This window comes from Podarcis gaigeae, assembly GCF_964106915.1.
Source record: "Podarcis gaigeae genome assembly, chromosome: 8".
NCBI lineage: Eukaryota > Metazoa > Chordata > Lepidosauria > Squamata > Lacertidae > Podarcis > Podarcis gaigeae.
Window position 1 is genome coordinate 42,425,865 of NC_139684.1, and position 18,863 is coordinate 42,444,727.

An 18,863-nucleotide genomic window follows, 5' to 3' on the forward strand; every position below is an offset into this window, starting at 1 on the left:
TCAGCAATGGGCAAATATTTTCAATAAGCATCTGCAAATGGTCCAGGTAATTCCTTGATCTAAACCTCTAATGTTTTGATACTTGTCCTATTCCTGTCACTGTATTTCGTTGCAATGGACTGTGATTAAAAGCAATAAAAACGACTTGCTTGCTTGCTTGTTTATACATTTATGCATACTGTGCCATCTTCCATGGTGCCTTGTAGGGTTGCACAGGCGGCGAGGCAGCTTCCCTGCTCCCACAGAGCTCACCACCTAAAACTGCAAGGAAACCCGCAGAGGTGGCGGCGGCGGTAGGCAGCTGCCCTTACTAGACATCAATGAATTCTTATTGCTATTGTCGTCGTCGTATCCAATTGAGTCATAAACCTTCCTTGTTTTGCTGCATCACTGGCAAGGTCTGCCTCCACCATTTCCCAGCCCTAAAAGTCCCATAGAGTCCCATAGGGCTTACTCCCAAGTCAGAAGAAGGAGCAGTTCATCTTCCAAGGGCTGCAAGCGAAGATGAGGCTGACAACGGGCAAGGGGTGGGGCTTCTGGGCCTCCGTTGCTAGGGCTGGGGCCCGTTGCCAGGGGCGGGCCCGGCGGAGCCGGAACTCTCGCGAGGCCGAGGCGGCGGTTGCTCGGAGACGCGGCGACTCCGAGCCTGGGCAGCAGCCGGAGAGGGGACTCAGTCGCCACCATGGTGAGGCCGGAAGTGGGGCGCGCTTGCGATGAGGGGGCCCCGGGGGGCTCCCCCAAAACCGGGGCGGTGCTGGGGCTCCTGCCCGCCAAGAGGCCCCGACCCTCCACCCCGGAAGCGCGGGGGCTGGACGTGCTCAGCGACAGACCGAACTCTGCACATGCTCAGGGGCGTTCCTTCGTCACTCTTCCTTACGCGTGCCAAGAGTAAGCCCTGATATAAGCCTTGAGCCCCGGTAAGCACTGCTCTCACCACCACCACCAACCCCTATTTTACAAGTGTGCCTCTTCAACGCCATGGAGCAATTGCACAGGCAAGTAGGTGCAGGCAGCCAGAACCCATTTGTCCTTTGGAGAGAGGGAGGAATGCGTGGATCCCTTTCCTAGAGAAAACGGCACTTCATCATTGCTCAAAGGGGTTATGAACATGAATTCACATCCTCCTTCCTTGCTTTGGCTTAATCCATCACACTGAAGATGCTCTCCTCTCCTCTCTTGTCCTCTCCCCCACTACCGCGTTTGTTCAGGCTCCCAAAAAGAAAGGAGAAAAGAAAGGTGGCAAGAAGAAAGGTGCAAAAAGCCCTGTGGTGGATGTCGTCTCCCCGGAGGGCATGACCAAAGAGCAGGTGAGAAGGGGGTCACTTTGCAGTGGTAACAGAGAGGGTGCATTCTTAAAAATGTGTGGATGGGAAATAGAAACTACAATGCAAAGTGGTTTCTTGCCAACAAGAGGGAAACCAATCTACCTAGAGTTACTTAGGGGACTCCATTTTCTAGCAGCCCCAGGATGATGGGAGTTGTAGTCCAGCAACACCCTGCAGGCCACTCATGTTTCCCACCCCTGGCCTGTATCACATTAGAGAATGGTCAAGGTGCCTCTCATTTTGGGGTGGAGTGATGTATGGGGTGCTTGGCCTACCCTCATTATCTCCGACCTTCCTGGCTAGGAGTAAGACCAAGTGTGAGTCATGCAGTCCCTCAGCTGGCTTGTTGCAGGTCCACTCTTTCCATCCCTCTGACATTTCACTACAGCACTGAGGACCAACATTGGGAGAAGCCACTGTTTTGCCAGGGGTCCATGTTGTTCCTTACCACACCCTTCTGCATTCCATAGGGTAGCAAAACTAGGCACCTCTTCAGTATAGCTAAGCTCACAGTTCCATTTTACAGTTTGGGTACAGGTATTGTGAGAATATTGCACAGGAACAGCCTTCGCCATCCTGATGCCTTCCAGGTGTTTTGGGCTGCATCTCCCATTAACCCCAGCCAGCAAACCCATCAGTGTAGCTGATGGTAGATGACAACCAGCACATCTGGAAGGTACCAGGTTGGCAAAAACTGCCCTAAACATTCTAAGCTGATTTATCCACTTCCAGAGAGCAACAGGGGACGCGGGTGGCGCTGTGGGTAAAAACCTCAGCACCTAGGACTTGCCGATCGCATGGTCGGCGGTTCGAATCCCCGCGGTGGGGTGAGCTCCCGTCGTTTGGTCCCAGCTCCTGCCCACCTAGCAGTTCGAAAGCACCCTTAAGTGCAAGTAGATAAATAGGTACCGCTTTATAGCAGGAAGGTAAACGGCGTTTCCGTGTGCTGCTCTGGTGCCGGTTCGCCGGAGCAGTGTCGTCATGCTGGCCACGTGACCCGGAAGTGTCTTCGGACAGCGCTGGCTCCCGGCCTCTAGAGTGAGATGAGCGCACAACCCTAGAGTCTGTCAAGACTGGCCTGTACGGGCAGGGGTACCTTTACCTTTTACCTTTAGAGAGCAACAGACTCATGGAGCCAAGCCTCTCTCTAACCAGATAATTCATTCACCTATTTATCGTGCATTCTGAAATGAAACAGTTGCACCCTTCTGGAATTAGCCATGCTTCCCATGCCAGTTCACAGGAAAGCCTTGGCTTGAAAAGAAAAAGCTTTGGAATTCACTGAGTCAGAAAAGGCACAATGCCAGTAGTGGCGATGGTGGGCTCCCAGTCCTTCCTCTTGGCTCCAGCCCGACTGTTGGCTGACCCTCTTCTTGGCTTTGCAGCTGGAGGAACACATGGGCCGCATTCGGGAGGAGCTGGACCGTGAGCGGGAAGAACGCAACTACTTCCAGCTGGAGCGAGACAAGATCCACACCTTCTGGGAGATCACTCGGCGGCAGCTGGATGAGAAGAAGGCTGAACTGCGCAACAAGGACCGCGAGATGGAGGAAGCCGAAGAGCGTCACCAGGTGGAGATCAAGGTAAGAGCCTGTGGACTTCACAGATCACAGAATTGTAGAGCTGGAAGGAATCCCAAGGGTTATATAGTCCAACCCCCTGCAGTGCAGGAATCACAGCTAAAGCATCCCTGACAGGTGAGTGATAAAAACATGAGCTGCTTTGTATGGAGTATGTATTTAAGTAAAATAAAACATTTCCCATTGGTACGAACCCAACAACCTTTTACTAGGGACCTTTTGCCTGTGAAACATGCTCTCTGCAACCATTGACCCATGCTGCCTCCACTTGTGGTTGAGCACCTAGATATTGGCTTTGCCAGCCCCGCAATGTTGTGGATGGAAAGTGGGGAAATGGCTACAGTATTGGAAGGGTCTATTCTTTTGGCATAAAGACATAGAGGCTCACATGCTCCTGAATCTTCTTCAGTTCCTGGTACTTGATTAACTTGGAGCCACGGTGCTGCAGACAGAATTGGTCACCAGCTTGGTTGGTCTGGCACCCCTGGCTGGGGCACCACAACCGACTTCCATCCCCTTCCCCACAAGTGCCTCTCATTTACTCAGGCCTCTGCAAAAGAGAGTACCTTGGCCAATGAGGGCCAGTGCCTGCCTCGTCTTCCTTTTGTCTCAGGTTTACAAGCAGAAGGTGAAGCACCTGCTGTACGAGCACCAGAACAACATCACAGAGCTGAAGGCAGAGAGTACAGTGTCTATGAAGCTGGCCCAGAAGGATCACCGGTCCCAGGAGATGGAGCTGCGTAAGGACATGCGCACCTTGAAGGTGGAGCTGAAGGAGCAGGAGCTATCCAATGAGATGGTGGTGAAGAACCTTCGGCTGGTATGTCTGAAGTGATGCCGGACTTGGCCCTTGGGCTGGGCTCAGGCCAACTTTCGTTGAGTGCATGTTGTGTGGGTGGGAAGGAGAGGGGTGGTGGTTCTTAAACCTCAGTTGTTCCTCCAGAGCAAACCAGCCTTGGCTTTGCTTCTGAGCTAGGAGGAGTAGGCCTTTGTATATGCAACATCTGTCACTAACCAGTATCATCATCTTGGCAGAAACAACAAGAAGACATAACACGATTGCGCAATGACTTTGAGAGGCAGGTGAAAGGTCAGTTCTGGGGCTCGCCACCAAAAACTGTGGGGTTTGGGTTCGGAAGGGAAGGCTATCTTTGTGCCCAGGGAAGGATCAGTGGGCCACAGTGTCACTTCATCCCTTGGGCACCCTTTCTCACACACATGCAGTGACAAGGGAGCTGCTTCCTTATGGCACAGTCTCACTCTTCTGGAAGGTGTATGTGTGTGACTTTGTAGCCATGGTGTGTAAGGCCCATCTCATGAGTCCGCCCTATGTTGTGTGTAAATGAGGCCAAGTAGCAGCTTGATAGAGAGCACTGATTTGCGTAGGACCTGTCTTGCAGACCAGCTCCTGTCTGTTTTGCAGTCATTCCGAGGGAGGGGCCTGAGGCTTCCTTGAAATGCCACATGCATTATAAGGAGGAACATGACAGCAGTTCTAAGCTCCTCATCAAATTAAATGTGTCAAAATAGCTAGGCACAGGAATGCCATTTGCTAGGCCTTCTATGAATTCCATCTCTGCTGGGAGCTTTCTAGAAAGCCAGGCTCCATGGGCCCATCCTTTGCTCAGAGTTGTTTATATATAGTCTGAGCACTTCCAGTACCTTTGAGTGACAACATTTTCCTGTCAGCTGAGAGTCTTGCTTCGCCCTCTTGTTGGAGCTGGAGAACACTTTGTCCCCTCTCCTCTTCCACACAGCATAGAGAAACAGCCCACAGACAGAGGCATGCATAGCCTTGTCACTTTTTTGCCTAGTAGAGCACTCAGTCTGCCCTGGGTGCTGCTTCCCCAGAGATCGAGGCCAAGTATGAGAAAAAGATGCGGGTTCTACGTGACGAGCTGGACTTGCGCAGGAAGACTGAAATCCATGAGATTGAGGAGAGAAAGAATGGACAGATCAACACACTGATGAAGAATCACGAGAAGGCTTTCAGCGACATCAAGAACTACTACAACGATGTCACTCTTAATAACCTGGCACTTATCAACACCCTCAAGGTAAAAGACATGCACCACACGACACCATCCCCAAATCAGCCTGTTGCCAGGTAGTGGAAGGTCAAAGTGGATGGTGTTCACTGGGCTTTCTGTGTTTTGTTTTTTTGTTCTGCTTTGGCTGATTTCTGTACTGCCATTGCTTTAGAGCCACTACATGTTGCATTTGTTTGCTCTGCCATTGTGGATACCTTGAGTCCTGGAGCTCCTCTCCTGTGCATCTCACTATGGACCAACCCCTGTTGTAGTTGAAGGTCATGTGTTTCCCATTTGGGGAAACAAACCATTCTGGTTTGGGGAGAAAGTCTGTTTCTATATTTTATATGTCAACCGCGACCTTGTTTGTTTGGAAATTTGTTCCATTCACTTTAGTGGGGCCGGTCAAATGAGTCAGGGTGCAGCCTTGTTATCCTCAGGTGATACAGAGCTGTTGTTTCTCTTTGCCTTGGTGGTGGTGGGTCGCATGGGAGGTTTGAGGAAGCATGTTCCAGACAGGTGGTCAGGACTGGTGGGATGAGGCTTGCTGCCTGTTTTTGAGGACCTGAGGCACACACAGCCTCCTTTCTCTGTGTGTGTCTTGGAGTACAGGAGCAGATGGAGGAGATGAAGAAGAAGGAGGACCATCTGGAGAAGGAGATGGCTGAAGTGCTGCTGCAGAACAAAAAGCTGGTGGAGCCACTGCAACGAGCCCGTGAAGAGGTGGCGGAGCTGCAGAAGAAACTGGCGCACTATGAAAAGGACAAGGCCATGTTGCATGTGAGTCCCAGGGCTCTGCATTCACCTTTGCTTCCTGAGTGTCCTGGCCAATGAGCTCTGGGTTACTTAGTAGGACTGACTCTCTGCTAGTTTGGTGTGAACAGCACTGGGCTATTTCTGCACCAGCCCACTTTCATGCCACAGATTTTTATTTCCACTTTTGGTAGCAGTTTGCATTGTCTCTATTCTCATGTGCCCTTTATTTCCAGAGTTTGGAAATTTGTACTGTGTGAAATAGGCCCCACCCTTTCTGTGATGTCCTTCAGTGCTAACAGTGGTCATTTAGAGTCTAGACAAATGTTACTGCACCTTCCATTCTAGTTGTTGTCCAGAACTTTGCTTTTTATTTTTATCAGTGTTTCAAGATGAGAGTTTCGTGATTTTACATGCAGCCACGTACTCACGACCAGAGATGTCTTTTTAGGTTTGTTCCCTTCTGATGCTGCACACTCCACCAAAGTTGTTGGTGTGTCTGAATGCACAACAGTTTTGCCATAATCAAAAATAGACTCAACTACATTCAAAATACAACTGCAGAGCAATTGAGTTACTATGAGAAGAGGAAGGCAGGGGGCCATAAGGATCATGAAACATGCTGGAAGTTGGGGGCAAGAGACCCCTGAGCTGATGTTTCCAGGATGAGGGACTTGAATGATGCCCAGTCCCTGTGGAGCAGATAGAGGAACATAGTACTTTCCCATTCTTACAGTTTCTCCTTTGCACTGTCTGGTTTGGAGGTCAAAACCCATCAGTCCCTTCTGTGCCCTAGGAACTGTGTGCGGCTGCTTTAACCTCCTTCTCTTCCCTCTCCAGCACACACATGCCCGTTTGAAAGTCACCGAGAAGGAATTAAAAGATCTCCAGTGGGAACATGAAGTGCTGCAGCAAAGGTTCATCCGGGTAGGGATCAAGAATCACTGTTGTGCTGTGGCTGAACTTAGAGTTGGGAAAGGGTTGGATTTGATGGGTGGGCTGTGGGACAGGATGAAAAATATGGGCCCATTTTCTGCAGATATCCAGTAGAGAGGTCTATATAGCCACCCACCCACCCACTACCCATTGAGCATTGAGAATTCTGTGGTCCTGGTTGTTTCTTGATGAGACCTTTAGAGCAGATGGACAAGTCTGAGCCAAAACTGCCTGCAATAGGCATTCCCTGTCATCTCCAAATTAGCTGTGTAAATTTTTGTGGTTCTTTTGGATTGCTTGAGCAGCTGGACTTTGTGTTTGTCTGAACAGCAGCATGTCTACTGCTGGTCTGGTCTGGTCATCAGTATGATTTAAAGAAGTGGGGACTGTGATACTGGAGAGGGGCAGCTCCCATCGGGGGTGGGGGTGGAAGGGAGGGGCTCTCTTCAGTATAACTCATTAAGACATGGGGGCAGGTTTGCGTGCCATTCAGCATTGATCTGAGACCTCATTAGTTGCCTTTGAAAACTGGCTACAGTGGTCCTATCTTAATGAGAGGGTCTCTTACTAACAAGAATTGGGTCAGGCTGCCTCCCATCCCTCCTCCCCCACAGATCCTTGCAAAGTGAACTGGGAGAGAAAGGAGGCCTTTCTGTCCCCAAAGGCATCATTCTCTTGCTCTCCTGAGGCTGCTTAAAGCCCATGGCCTAGTCTGCCATGCCTTGCTGGGTGGTCTGTTTCTGTTCCTGAAATGGGGGAAAGAGGTTGCTGCAGATTCCTCAGTTCTCTGGCTCCTGAGGAGGAGGCAAGCAAGCGTACTGGGGGCTTCCTTGGAGCTGCCCTCTATGACTGCTGCAAGGCCGGGGGTTGAAAACAGGGGCTTGACTCTTCCTGATAAAGGTCAGCATATGGGAGCACAGCAAGGCAGTGGGTGGGCATTTGCATGGCACGCGCGCACACACGTACACACATGCACATATAGCACAATGCAAGATGAGGGTTTTAACTGATAAAAACCTAATCACCACCAGCCCTGTTTTCCAGCTCCCACTGCCTTCCCTAATAGCCTGAGGGGCTGCCTCAGAGCTCTGCATTGCTCCTCCCTCTGTGACTCACTAAAGTCCCAACTTTTGGAATCATTGCAACATATTTTCATCTGTGTTGGTTTGTGACAGAGGGGGCGGGCAGCTGTTGTCATTGGGTAGCTGGCTTTTTATTTTTGGAAGAAGACTTTTATGCATGAATGTTAGGACTATAGACAGTTGCCTAAATACACAGTCAGACCCTTGGTCCATGCAGCTCTGTCTTGTCTATGCACTGACTGGCAGTGGCTCTCAAGGCTTCACCTTTCCCAGCCCTCCCTGGGATGACTCTGGGGTTGATGGTTCTCTGACAGGTGCAGGACGAGCGAGATGACCTGTACCAGAAATTTACCAAAGCCATTAATGAGGTGCAGCAGAAAACTGGCTTTAAGAACTTGTTGCTGGAGCGGAAGCTTCTCGGCCTCTCCAACATCCTGGAGAAGAAGGAGGTGCAGCTCAACGAGGTCCTGGCTGCCACCAACCTTGATCCCGGTGCTCTCAGTGTGGTCACCCGCAAGCTGGAGGTACTGTGCTTCTAATCACCATGGGGATTATAGAGAAAGTTTATAGATATTTTTTCTAATACCCTTCAGTTAAACAAACAGCTCCCAAGCCAGATGAGAACAATTGGTCAGATTCCTTCTTGCTACTGCTTCAGATGGGGTTTGTCCTTGGGTTTCATATTACCAAGATGGATTAGGCAAGATCTAGGTAAAACCTTGCAATGCACAGGGAAAAGGTGCACTGGCTAAAAGGGAGCTGCCAGGGGCTCACAGTGTGGGCAAGTGCAGGGAGCCATCCTTTAATAAGAGACTCTCATTCAGGGGCAATTAATAAATGTAGCCTGCACAGTATTTCAGAGGAGCTGCCCTTAGTTGTGCACAGGAGGCCCACAAGCATTAAAAGCCTTTGCCTCAGCCCTCCAAGCAATCAGAGCATGTACAGTAGTACCTTGGGTTACAAACGCTTTGGGTTACAAACTCCGTTAACCTGGAAGTAGTACCTCGGGTTGAGAATTTTGCCCCAGGATGAGAACAGAAATCGCACGCCGGCAACACAGCGGCAGCGAGAGGCCCCATTAGCGAAAGCATGCCTCAGGTTAAGAATGGTTTTGGGTTAAGAACGGACCTCTGGAACGAATTAAGTTCGTAACCCAGGGTACCACTGTACCAACATTTCCATTTGCCAAGCAGGCTTTGAATGCACATGCACACAACTGGCCTCCAGTTGCCTCGAAGCTGCTGGGAGGTCTTTGTTTCCAGCAGCAGCTATAGAAGTCAGTCACATGGGCAGAAGTCAGAACTGTGGGCAGAAGGGACCCTCGCAGCAGTGACTGAACCAGTGGTGGGGTGAATTGCTCCACTGGGGATTGCTTTTCCTTCCTATCTGACCTGAGCCTCTTTGGTGCTTTCTTGGGACATAGAATGCCCAAGCAGTCAGCAAGCGTCTGTTGTGCTTCTGGCTGTGAGAATACTCTTGGCATGAGGGTGCTGTGCCTGGGGAAATCTGCAGGAGTCAGATTGAAAGGGGAAGTTCCAGTGGTCAGAGACTTCAGTTTCTTTTCCTTCTGGCTGGTGGAGTTGGAAGAGATTCTACATGCAAATCTGCTGAACCTATGTGCCATTTATTCTGGTCCCAGAATCCGTTCAATACACAGAACACACGTGCCCCTTTGCAGCATGAGAACTCAGAGAACTGAAGCGGCAATGTGCCCTCGTTGCCAGGGCGGTGTTTCCTGCTCTGCTGCTCAGTCTCCAGTGGAGATGGAAAGGGAGAGAGAGAGTGAGCTCCTGGCTGCCTTCTCGGTTCCTTGCCTCCCTCCTCCTCTCCCTGCGGCCACTTGGGACTGTCAGAATCTTCTAGCCACACAAGCGTGGCTTGGGGACTGCTTGCCACACAGCTTTCTCTCAACTCGTTCCACTCCACGGGGTTTCCCTGGTTGCTGATTTCCTAGCTGCCCGCTTTCTTTGCTAAGGTTGGGTTCTCTCTGACAGCGCCCTGGTACACAGCAAGGCTATCTGCACTTTCAAAGCATTCCCCCTGGCACATCAAGTTGTTTCTGGGGAGCAGGGGCTGCCCACCACGCTGCCAGGGCCCCTCCTCTCTGTGTTTCCAGCCCCAAGAGCCAAGGGAGGTTCTCCATCATAGGGACCTCTGTGGCCTCCTCACTCTTCAGGCTTCCTGTCCTGTCCAGTCTCTGAAATGCCTGATGGTATGGAAACAGAGTTATCTCCCGTGACTTGGCCTGCCTGGGAAGGGGGCTTAGTTAGCGGCTTCCACATTCCAAGCACGGCTGGCGCCAGTAACTGGAGATTCTTCCCAGGGGCAGCTGCTCCTTCCAGCAGGCCTCCCACATTCCTACCTTCAGCTGCTGCTTGCGCAGGAGGCACATCCACAGGGGATTCCCTGGGTATTGTAGCACCAGATCCTGTGCCAAATAGGGCAAAAAATGGCTTGGTGGCAGAAATGCCAGCCCACAGCTCTCATCTCCCATTACTGGCGGGCAGCGCAGATGAGCTTTAATTTGAGTCACAAAGAGGAAATTGTGCAGGGAGGCAAGAGGCGCATTAGCTCCTGTTTGTAGATGGAGTGCTCCACTGTGATTGCTATGCCAAGTGTGGGATGCAGTACTGTATACAAAATTCAGCACCCGTGAGAATCTCGGGTTTTACCTGATTTTGTAAAAGCAGGTTTCTAAACCTCATGGCCGTAGAGAGGCTTGGAAATACGTTGGCACTGGCTAATGAAATCATGGAAGCCAACCACAGACAGATTAGGACTTTCAGCATGCAGAATTTGCAGAAAGGAAAGAGGCAAGCACAAGACTGTGCTGCAGAAGGGCACCTAACTTTGCATAGGCCTGCCGTGGCCCATTAAGAAATGGCCAGAAACTCTGGCTGGGCCTTGACTAGTCCCCTTTTGGGCCAGTTCACTTGCCTGATGTGTTAACACCCAAACAACCTTCCTTCACAGGATGTGCTGGATTCGAAAAACAATGCCATCAAGGACCTGCAGTATGAGCTAGCCAGAGTGTGCAAGGTAAGAGCTCCAGCTGGGGAGAACCCTGTAAATGTACTTGAATGTTGGAGCAAAATGTAGAGAGCAGGTCTCTTTAGACACAACCCAGGAAGGAAATATATTTTCCCTAGCAGTTGGCTTTTACGTATGCCTTGTTTGAAAGCCATTCACTATCCTGTGGCAGTGAGTTCCATAGGTTAATGCCAAGAAGTGTGAATAAGTGCTTCCTCTGTCTTTTGTAATGCCCACTGCATACCCATCTCAGTGAACAGCTGATGGGTTTGACAAATGTTGTACTAGCCATCGCTCCATCTGACCTACCAAGTTGCATCGTATTCACCCTCAGCCCCATTTTTCTAAGTTAACAAGTATGTTCTAAGCATTTGTTCCTTGAGACGGTCTAGCCTGCAACCATTTTAGTTGGCCTTTTCCTGCTCTCTTGCATCCTTTTGGAGAAATATGGATGCAGCCACCACTGCCATGGGTGCCTTGGGCTGGCTATTACCAAAGCATAGACAAGAGAAGTTGCCTTAGGTGGCTGTGTTATGGTATGTGATGTTTGATCCCTCTCCTCAACCTGCAATTGCCTCCCATTGCAGGCCCACAATGACTTGTTGCGGACGTACGAGGCCAAGCTCACAGCCTTTGGGATCCCTTTGGACAATTTGGGCTTCAAGCCCCTGGAGACCTCCGTGATCGGCCACACACTGGGCCAGGGCCCTGCTGGGTTTGTCTCAACCCCCACGTAGCACAGCCTGACATCATACTTTGGAATGCCTTCAGCCTAAGCCTTGTGTGCAAGCAAGCCACTGTCCCGCTCCTGCTGTGGCCGTAGAGGGGAGGGAGGGAGAGAGCAGCCCCCTGGAATGAGATTGCGTCTGCTCCAGCCCTCATTTGTATTAAAGAGGCCCTGTGGTGGGCTATTCAGTCTTCAGTCTCTGCAAAGCCTCCCTTTTTCTTTCCCACCCACGTCAAGGCAGAGCTTGGGGACTTGAAAAGCATCCTCCTCTTGATTAATGAGCCCCTGGAATACTTAATCCCACCTTATCTAGAGCCTCCAAAGTCCTCCACACCAATGTTGTGTCCACTCAAGCACCCCTGAAGAGCCTGGCTCCTGGATCCAGGCTAAAGGACTACGTAGTCCAGCATCCTGTTCCCCACAGTGGCCAAACAGATGCCTCTGGGAAGCCCACAATCAGGACGTGAGTGCAGCAGCCCTCTCCCCACTCATGTTCCCCAGCAACTGAGGGAGCCCTACCTAATCAGTAGAGCACACGTGCGTCAAGGACCCAGACTCAATTCATGGCATCTCCAATTTAAAAGAAGAGGCTTACAAGTATCAGTCTTGAGATTAATCTCACATTTACTGCACGGCAGCTGCTCATGGCCAAGCCCCCAGCCAGAGGATTGGGCCAGAGGTGGCCGTGGATGTAACCACAGCTCTCCATCCGCTGGACTGTGCCAGCTCTCTCAGAACAGGCACCCCGGTTTGCTGAAGCAGCCCCTCCTGCTGGCCGGTCTCCCACTAGCTTCCCCTGTAGGTGGTGTAGGAATAAGGGCTGAGCAGCAAGGGAATGTGCACTTTTTCTTCCTCTGTGATGGTGAAGACAATCTAAACAGAGACAAGCAAGAGGATGCGTAAAGACAAGGGAGGGGGGAATAGCAGGAGGTTGGTAGTGCTCTTTGGTTTGAGATCCTTTCTTCACTGCACTGGGCCTAGCCCATGAGAAGACATTTGTCAGGGGCCCAAATGCCTGGTCCAGAGCACCCCTAGTGCCCAGTCCTGGCACACTTTTGGCTTTGTGCTCTTTCAGGGATGTCCCATGCACAACATCTAGCTCTCCTACCAACCACCTGGGCCTCTTCCTGCAGGTTTCTGAGGGACTTCACGGCGTGCAGCCTTCATAATGTGAAGTTTATGCTGATTTCTCCCATTTTCCAACGTTGTGCTTCTCCTGCCAGGAATTACATCCCTCAAAGGGCAATGAGTGGTGGTCCCTGCCATCATCAGTCCTCCCTATGTTGGAAGGAGCCTTCCCCCCCCCCTTCCAGGTGTGAGTTTCATCTGGGAACCAAACTTACTTCCACATAAGGGTAAAAGCTGCTGTATCCCTGTTGCTCCCAGTACTCCCTCGTCTCAAAGCGCAGCTTATAGGTGCCAGGTTTCAGCTCCCTGGGCATCGGGCTGTTTCTGTCCAAGCGCCCATCAGGATTTGTCTTGCTGGAACGGAATAAATGAGGCTGAAACTGCAACGGCCCCAGCCCTACCGAGGGAGGGAGATTGTCCCGCTTCATCCCCTCCTACCTTCTCATGAGCTCTGCCCACGGACGTTGGGGATCCTCCAGCTTAGAGAAGTGCATGGCCAGGCCTTGGGCAGGGAGGCCGGTGAGCACGTTCAGTGCGTGGACAGTCAGGAAAGCGTGGTGGACCTCATCTGAACTAGCCACCTGGGATTCAGAATGGAGAGCCGGGTGGAGCAAAAGCCTCTGTACGAGTTCCTCCCCCTCCCAGTTTCCTAGGTCCATCGATTCCCAAAGGAAGATGTCCTTGCCACCCTCAGCAGCAGGCCCTTATCTTCCAAGCTCTTTCTTGCTGCCCTCAGCAGTTTTTCCTGTTTTTAAATGTTTGCTTTTTCTCCCAGGTGCTGTGTGCATGGGGGCTTTCTGTGAGGTGTTGTGGTTGTGGGGAGAGAGGGAGGACCCCACCCACTTCTCACCCATTCACCAGCTGTGTTTGTTCAAACTCTGCTGGCTCCTGGGTGAGGGGTTTTGTTGGGGGTGGGTGGGTTAAAGACAAGATGCCCTCGGCAGACCCTGCTTGCCTTCTGATGTCCGCACTGCCCATTCATTTGCCCAAATTGTAGCCCTGCAGCTTGACATAGTGCCTGCCACTGTTTGTACAGAGAGGGCAGTTGAGCAAGTAATGAAGGTGCAGAGGAGGTTCAGGGGCAATGAAGGTCAGCAGTGGTCCCCACTGGCTGTGTCAGGATGGGCCTGGGCAGGTGCCTTACAACACCAGCCCCTTGACAGAAACCCTGCCTGACAAGTGCATTCCTCTGCTCTTAAATATGGCGGAGCAGTACTCCTGGGTTTCAAACAGAGGTCCTTCCCAGCCCTATCTGGAGATGTTGGGGGTGAACCTAAGAACACTGAGTTATGACCCCTCTCCACCCAGAAGGTGGGCCTGAACAATGGCAGCTCTGCTCCCTGTCCCATGTATGATTTCATTGCCTTCTTAAACATTTGATCCCTGGCCACAGAGTTCCTTTACTTTCTGGCACATGCCATGAAACTCCCCAAGACAATCAAGAGTGTGGCATTCAAGCTTCTTGTTTTTCGTGAGCTGCAAGAAATATGCATTCCCATCCCCTTGCCAAGTTTCCCAATGAAACACCAAAGCAGGAAGGCTGTCCCTTCTCTTGGGCTGAGCCCACCCACCATCCTAGGATCTCTCACCACCTGGGGTCTCCCTCCTCCGTCCCTCTGTGGTAGTTGGTTTCTCTCATCCATTCTGGGGCATTTCTGATGCGGCCCCTTCTAACTCCACTTCCTACTTGCCTTCCACTGGCAGGCTGCCTGCCTGTCATGACTCAGCAGAAAGTCTTAACCCTTTTGTTGCCACGAGGGCAGGCTCAATCGGGTGCCCCCTGAAAACATGAGAAAGGGGCCCAGTTCATTTCATGGCAAGGGGGGAGGGTTCCATCTCCATCTCTACCCAGCCTAATCTGTAAAATATACATTTGAAGTTCTTGGGACTTCTCACTGGAGTAAAATGCAGCAAGCATTTTGTGGGAGAACCAGCAATACTGTCATGCCCCAGCAAGAGCAAAAAGGAAGATACAGGAGCAGTTGCATGGTTACCCCAGAGTATTTGTGAGTTCTCAGTCCTTACTTGGATCACTGCTGTTGCTGTAGTGCTAAGACCTTCTCCTAAGCAGTCTGTAGCCTGCAGGATCAGAGTGTATTGGGGGGTTACCTGTAAACAAATATATCCATTAGCATTTGGGCAGAGGGGATCAAAGCAGCAGAAGGCAAAGCAGTGTTGTGTAAGATCCTGAGAGCCCCACTGGCCATGTAACTCAAGGAAACTTCAAACTCACTAGGGTACTTCCAGATACAGCAAACTGAAATGGGACAAAGCTGTTATGCTAGACCAGGCACAGGCAAACTCAGCCCTCCAGATTTTTTGGGACTACAGTTCCCATCATCCCTGACCACTGGTCCTGCTAGCTAGGGATCATGCGAGTTGTAGGCCAAAAACATCTGGAGGGCCAAGTTTGCCTATGCCTATGCTAGACCACCCTTGTTATTAGGAATATGTGAAAAGAAAATTCTTCATTATTGCAAACCATACAGTTAAAGCACATGACTTCCCCCAGAGGATCTGGGCAAATGTAATTTGCCCCTCACAGAGCTACAATTCCCAGCACCCTTGACAAACTGCAGTTCGCAGGATTCTTTGGAGGAAGCCATGTGCTTTAATGTACAGCAACCAGACAGACAGACACGTACCTGGCGGGGCTCCTTCTGCTATGGAGCCATGGAAGAAGCCATGTACAGCTTATGTCCACTTCATCCTCTGTTTAGGGCAGCCCTCCAGATATTGGAAGGCAGCAGTCATGCTGTTCATCTGCTCCAGACTCAAAGCCTCCCCTCTTCTCTTTCAGAAATCCCTTGCAAGCCCCTCCCCATCCTGCTTGGTCCCCCTCCAGCTAGCCTCTAATCCACCAGTGCCTTGTGGCCCAGTGTTTCCACTAGGAGTGAAGCACAGCAGCAGAGCCAAGGGTTGCCTCAAAGGGGAAATTTGGCATCTTTAATCATGCCCTCTCCCTACACAGCCAAGACCCAGCCACTTACCGTTCTGTCAAGTCCTGGTTTGTTCAAGCTGATGACCCCTGTTCTATTATCAATGGCAAACATTTGGCTCTGTGGCTTTGTGGGGGTTTGGATATCGAGGGAGTAGGTGATTACCCCATTGTAGGAATTCACAGCGTCATCTATGTCAGTGGCTGATACTTGTGTCACAAAGGTACCTGGGTGCGTGTGCCACAAAAATCCAAAGTTCAGCTTTTGAAGTGCATCACACACATACCCGCAACATAGCTGATCATCCCAGCTTGGAGGTCAAATTGACTCTGCCCCAGACAGCTCCAAAATTACCTCTTAGCCTCTGAGTGAATGCAAACTGTGCAGCAGCTGGGTGCGATCTGCACTGCTTTTATGCCAGTCCGCAAGTTATGGTGGGCTCAGTAGTGACCGCCCAGGCCATACAGGTAGAAAAAAGCACAGTTAGGGGCCTGGGTTTTGCACACATTATACCCCCTCCCTTTGTGGGTGCTCCTTCCATAAAAAAATGGGCAAAGGATATAGGCATTCAGAGGCAAATAGTAGGGGTTTCCATACATTCAGTTCATGCATGTGCAACCAGACAGACAGACACGTACCTGGCAGGGCTCCTTCTGCTATGGAGCCATGGAAGATGCTCTGGGTAAAACGGGGCTTGTTGTCATTCTGATCAAGCACCTCGATGACGATCTCTGTGGGGTTCCTCACAGGCTGCCCAGTTGCACTTACAGCGTGAAGAAAGAGCTGCAGAGCAAGCAGGGTAGCAATTGAGACACTCCCCAAAGCTGCCTCTCACCCTCCCAGACACCTTCCCACAAGAGTGTAGAGCTGCCCTTCTCTTCACACCAAGAGCACCCAGGAATTTACATTAGGGGCTAAAAAGTATTTAGATACTGTATGCTGAGAATTCAAAAATGAAACTAAGCTGAACTTTCTCCTCCTTCCCATAAATTATGGTTGCTAATACTATTGCTTCCCGGGGATTCCCCAAGAACTGACATAAAGCAGCAGCAAACATGTGATTTCCACTCTTTCCCTGCCCCATAACACGTAGCAGCCTTCCCCAACCTGGTGCTCTCCAGCAGTTTTGAACTACGAGTCCCATCAGCTCCAGCCAGCACAGCTATATGATGCTTGGGCTGATGGCAGCAGTAGTCCAAAGGATCTGGAAGGCACCAGGTTGGCAAAGGAAGTTTTAAGAGGTGCTGGGAGGTTCCAGGGTGGCAGAAGCTAGCACAAAGGGACTTACAATGTATTTGTCTTTGGTCTCTCTGTCCAATGGCATGGTCACCATCAGCCAGCCTGTCTCTCTTTCAAGGATGAAGATGCCTTGAGGAGGTCTGTCTGCACCAGTCCCAGTGACACTGTAGAAAGTCATGCCATCTTTACCTACCTGGTTGCAAATGAACATGTCAAAACTGAGAAGGTCTGTTTTCTTGTTGCCTCCCTCTATGCCTCCCTCAGAGGTAGAACACAGAGAGGGATTCTGAGCAGGTTCATAGGAGGAAAAGAAGTCCTCCGAGCATAGTGGTTCTGAGCTGTTCAAGGCACATGAAGAGAAAGAGGCAGTTGCCCTCTCTGTCTATACCTGCAGCAGACGCTTGGGGTAGGGACCAATGCCATTCTCCATGACCGATATTGGAGGCAGAAGTTGCAAATCCCTTTTCTGCCTCTTCAGATCAAGTCTGGATTCTGGAAAGGTCAGCACTTCTGCCCAAGCAAATAGGAAGGAGACCTGCAAAGGGGAAAGAGAGTTGCATTATTATTTTTTAAAAAAAACCCTCATTCAGAGCCCAATCCCATGGCATCTTCTATGTGAAGACAAGTTTGGCACTCCTTAAGATTTGTAGGGATCTCGGGACAGGACAGTGCTGAACCTCAGGATTCAGTCCTGGAACATGTGAAGGAAGACACGTCCTGGAATCTGGACACACCTCTATGTCAAGAGTATCTTCCTTCTATCTTAAATGTCAGTATTGGGTTTGCATTATTGTTATTTACCTGAAGTCCTTTCACTTCATCTACCTGCCACAGGTAGCAACCAGTCTGTTTTGCAGCCTCTATTGAGCAGTAGTCAAGGGTAGAGCTGATGAGAGTGGAGATGGGCCAAGAGGCCTTGCCACGGCTCCCACACCCATGGCCACCATCTTGTTGACCCCTTGGGTTAGCCTTATTTGTTTTATCTGATCCCTCTGCAAGGCCAGATGCTTTGCAGTCCATGGAAGATTCATGGTCCCTGTTGACAGTTTAAAGGTTGGTGCTCCCTGGTGGTTGTTGTTAAAGGAAATGCATGTTTGCTGATTCAACATTAGTTTGGAACATTGGCAACTGCTCTTATCTTCTCAAAACCTATTTGCTTTGAACAACTATGCTGCCGGTAGAGTACAGTGTAGAGAGACACAAGCCCAATATTATGAAACCTTCCTCAGCCCAGTAACATCCCCATGCTCACTCGGTGGTCACATCCCCCCTCCACACTCTGTTCATGCTCCTCTTCATCTTTATCCCCACACCCCAGCTCTTCCACAAGGCCATGTTCAACACAGCTTGGGGACAGCACTTGTACTTTGCACGCAGGAATTCCCAGATTCAAACCCAGCCACTGCCATCTTTAAGGATTTCTGGTTTCAGCAGCACAGCAAAAACACTGCCTGGAGTCTTGGGGAACTGCTACTAGTCAACACTAGTTGGACAAAGAGCCCGGCCTAGTGTGATAAGGTTGGTTCATGTGTTGGTACCTCTTCTGCACCTACAAAACCCTTAACCCAGCCCCTCCACCATTAATGCCAAGAAGATCCTTCTACAACACCAAAGATACTTGCCCCACTTCGCTTGCTCTTTGGAGGACAATCCTACCTGAGAGTGAAGAACCAGGAAGAGCAGGAGGCTGACCCTAAAGAAGCACATTGTCCGGCTTCAGCTCTTGCTCCTTGCCTTCTGCAAAACTCTGGCAAAGGGATGGCAACCCAGGTGACTAAGCTAGAGCAAAGTCTGCCTGGCAAGTCCCTTTGGAGGAAGGGTTAAGGGCAAATTGGCAGGCCTGGGGTATTTTGACACACCACATGGAAGCAGGCCACGGTTGACTCAGCATGTGGGACCAAGTGAAGGGCATGTGCTTGTGCCCTAGGAACATCTCTTGCAGGTGGCACTGCCCTCCATTGTGCAAGTCTCATTTATTCTGGCAGGGTAAGCATTTATTCTGCTCTCATTTGGGAGCAGGTATTCTCAGGAGTCGACCCTCTGAAGCTCTTTCGAATATCAGAGCTCAGTTTTATGGCCTTTCTCCCTTTGTTT

General features: G+C 50.6%; 2 protein-coding genes and 1 long non-coding RNA gene across 7 annotated transcripts; 1 reads left to right on the forward strand and 2 right to left on the reverse strand.

Moving 5' to 3' along the window:
- Window positions 1-149: 149 nt before the first annotated feature.
- On the reverse strand, window positions 150-670 carry LOC310851945. Its single transcript, XR_014567924.1, has 2 exons — window positions 543-670; window positions 150-492 (listed from the first exon to the last, which is right to left on the reverse strand). It is a non-coding gene; the product is annotated as an uncharacterized lncRNA (long non-coding RNA).
- DRC4 (dynein regulatory complex subunit 4) lies at window positions 592-11,658 on the forward strand. 4 transcript variants are annotated; one of them, XM_083754573.1, is made up of 11 exons: window positions 592-685; window positions 1,209-1,307; window positions 2,711-2,908; window positions 3,519-3,725; window positions 3,941-3,995; window positions 4,757-4,962; window positions 5,548-5,715; window positions 6,529-6,615; window positions 8,021-8,230; window positions 10,680-10,745; window positions 11,324-11,658. In XM_083754573.1, exons 1-11 carry the CDS (start codon window positions 683-685, stop codon window positions 11,471-11,473), a joined length of 1,449 nt encoding a protein of 482 aa, XP_083610699.1. In that variant the 5' UTR covers window positions 592-682; the 3' UTR covers window positions 11,474-11,658. The 4 variants fall into 4 exon arrangements, with proteins under 4 accessions (XP_083610699.1, XP_083610701.1, XP_083610700.1 ...); XM_083754575.1 differs by having other exon boundaries at window positions 631-917; XM_083754574.1 differs by having other exon boundaries at window positions 642-995.
- A 411-nt stretch (window positions 11,659-12,069) lies between these two features.
- Window positions 12,070-18,561, reverse strand: LOC310851919 (cadherin-1-like). Of its 2 annotated transcripts, XM_083754587.1 has the most exons (9): window positions 18,426-18,561; window positions 17,158-17,304; window positions 16,819-16,962; window positions 16,169-16,313; window positions 15,582-15,757; window positions 14,617-14,700; window positions 13,030-13,172; window positions 12,807-12,945; window positions 12,070-12,336 (listed from the first exon to the last, which is right to left on the reverse strand). In XM_083754587.1, exons 1-9 carry the CDS (start codon window positions 18,474-18,476, stop codon window positions 12,250-12,252), a joined length of 1,116 nt encoding a protein of 371 aa, XP_083610713.1. In that variant the 5' UTR covers window positions 18,477-18,561; the 3' UTR covers window positions 12,070-12,249. The 2 variants fall into 2 exon arrangements, with proteins under 2 accessions (XP_083610713.1, XP_083610714.1); XM_083754588.1 differs by lacking the exon at window positions 12,807-12,945.
- Between the last annotated feature and the right edge of the window lie 302 nt (window positions 18,562-18,863).

Coding starts and splice junctions, on each gene's coding strand:
- DRC4 (XM_083754573.1), top strand. Junction 8,231..10,679: donor TGGTCACCCGCAAGCTGGAG/GTACTGTGCTTC, acceptor CTTCCTTCACAG/GATGTGCTGGATTCGAAAAA. Junction 10,746..11,323: donor AGCTAGCCAGAGTGTGCAAG/GTAAGAGCTCCA, acceptor CTCCCATTGCAG/GCCCACAATGACTTGTTGCG.
- LOC310851919 (XM_083754587.1), bottom strand. CDS start 18,476: ATGTGCTTCTTTAGGGTCAGCCTCCTGCTCTTCCTGGTTCTTCACTCT. Junction 17,305..18,425: donor TCCTGGTTCTTCACTCTCAG/GTAGGATTGTCC, acceptor TCCCCTTTGCAG/GTCTCCTTCCTATTTGCTTG. Junction 12,337..12,806: donor GCTTTTACCCTTATGTGGAA/GTAAGTTTGGTT, acceptor GTCTCTGTTTAG/ATTGTCTTCACCATCACAGA.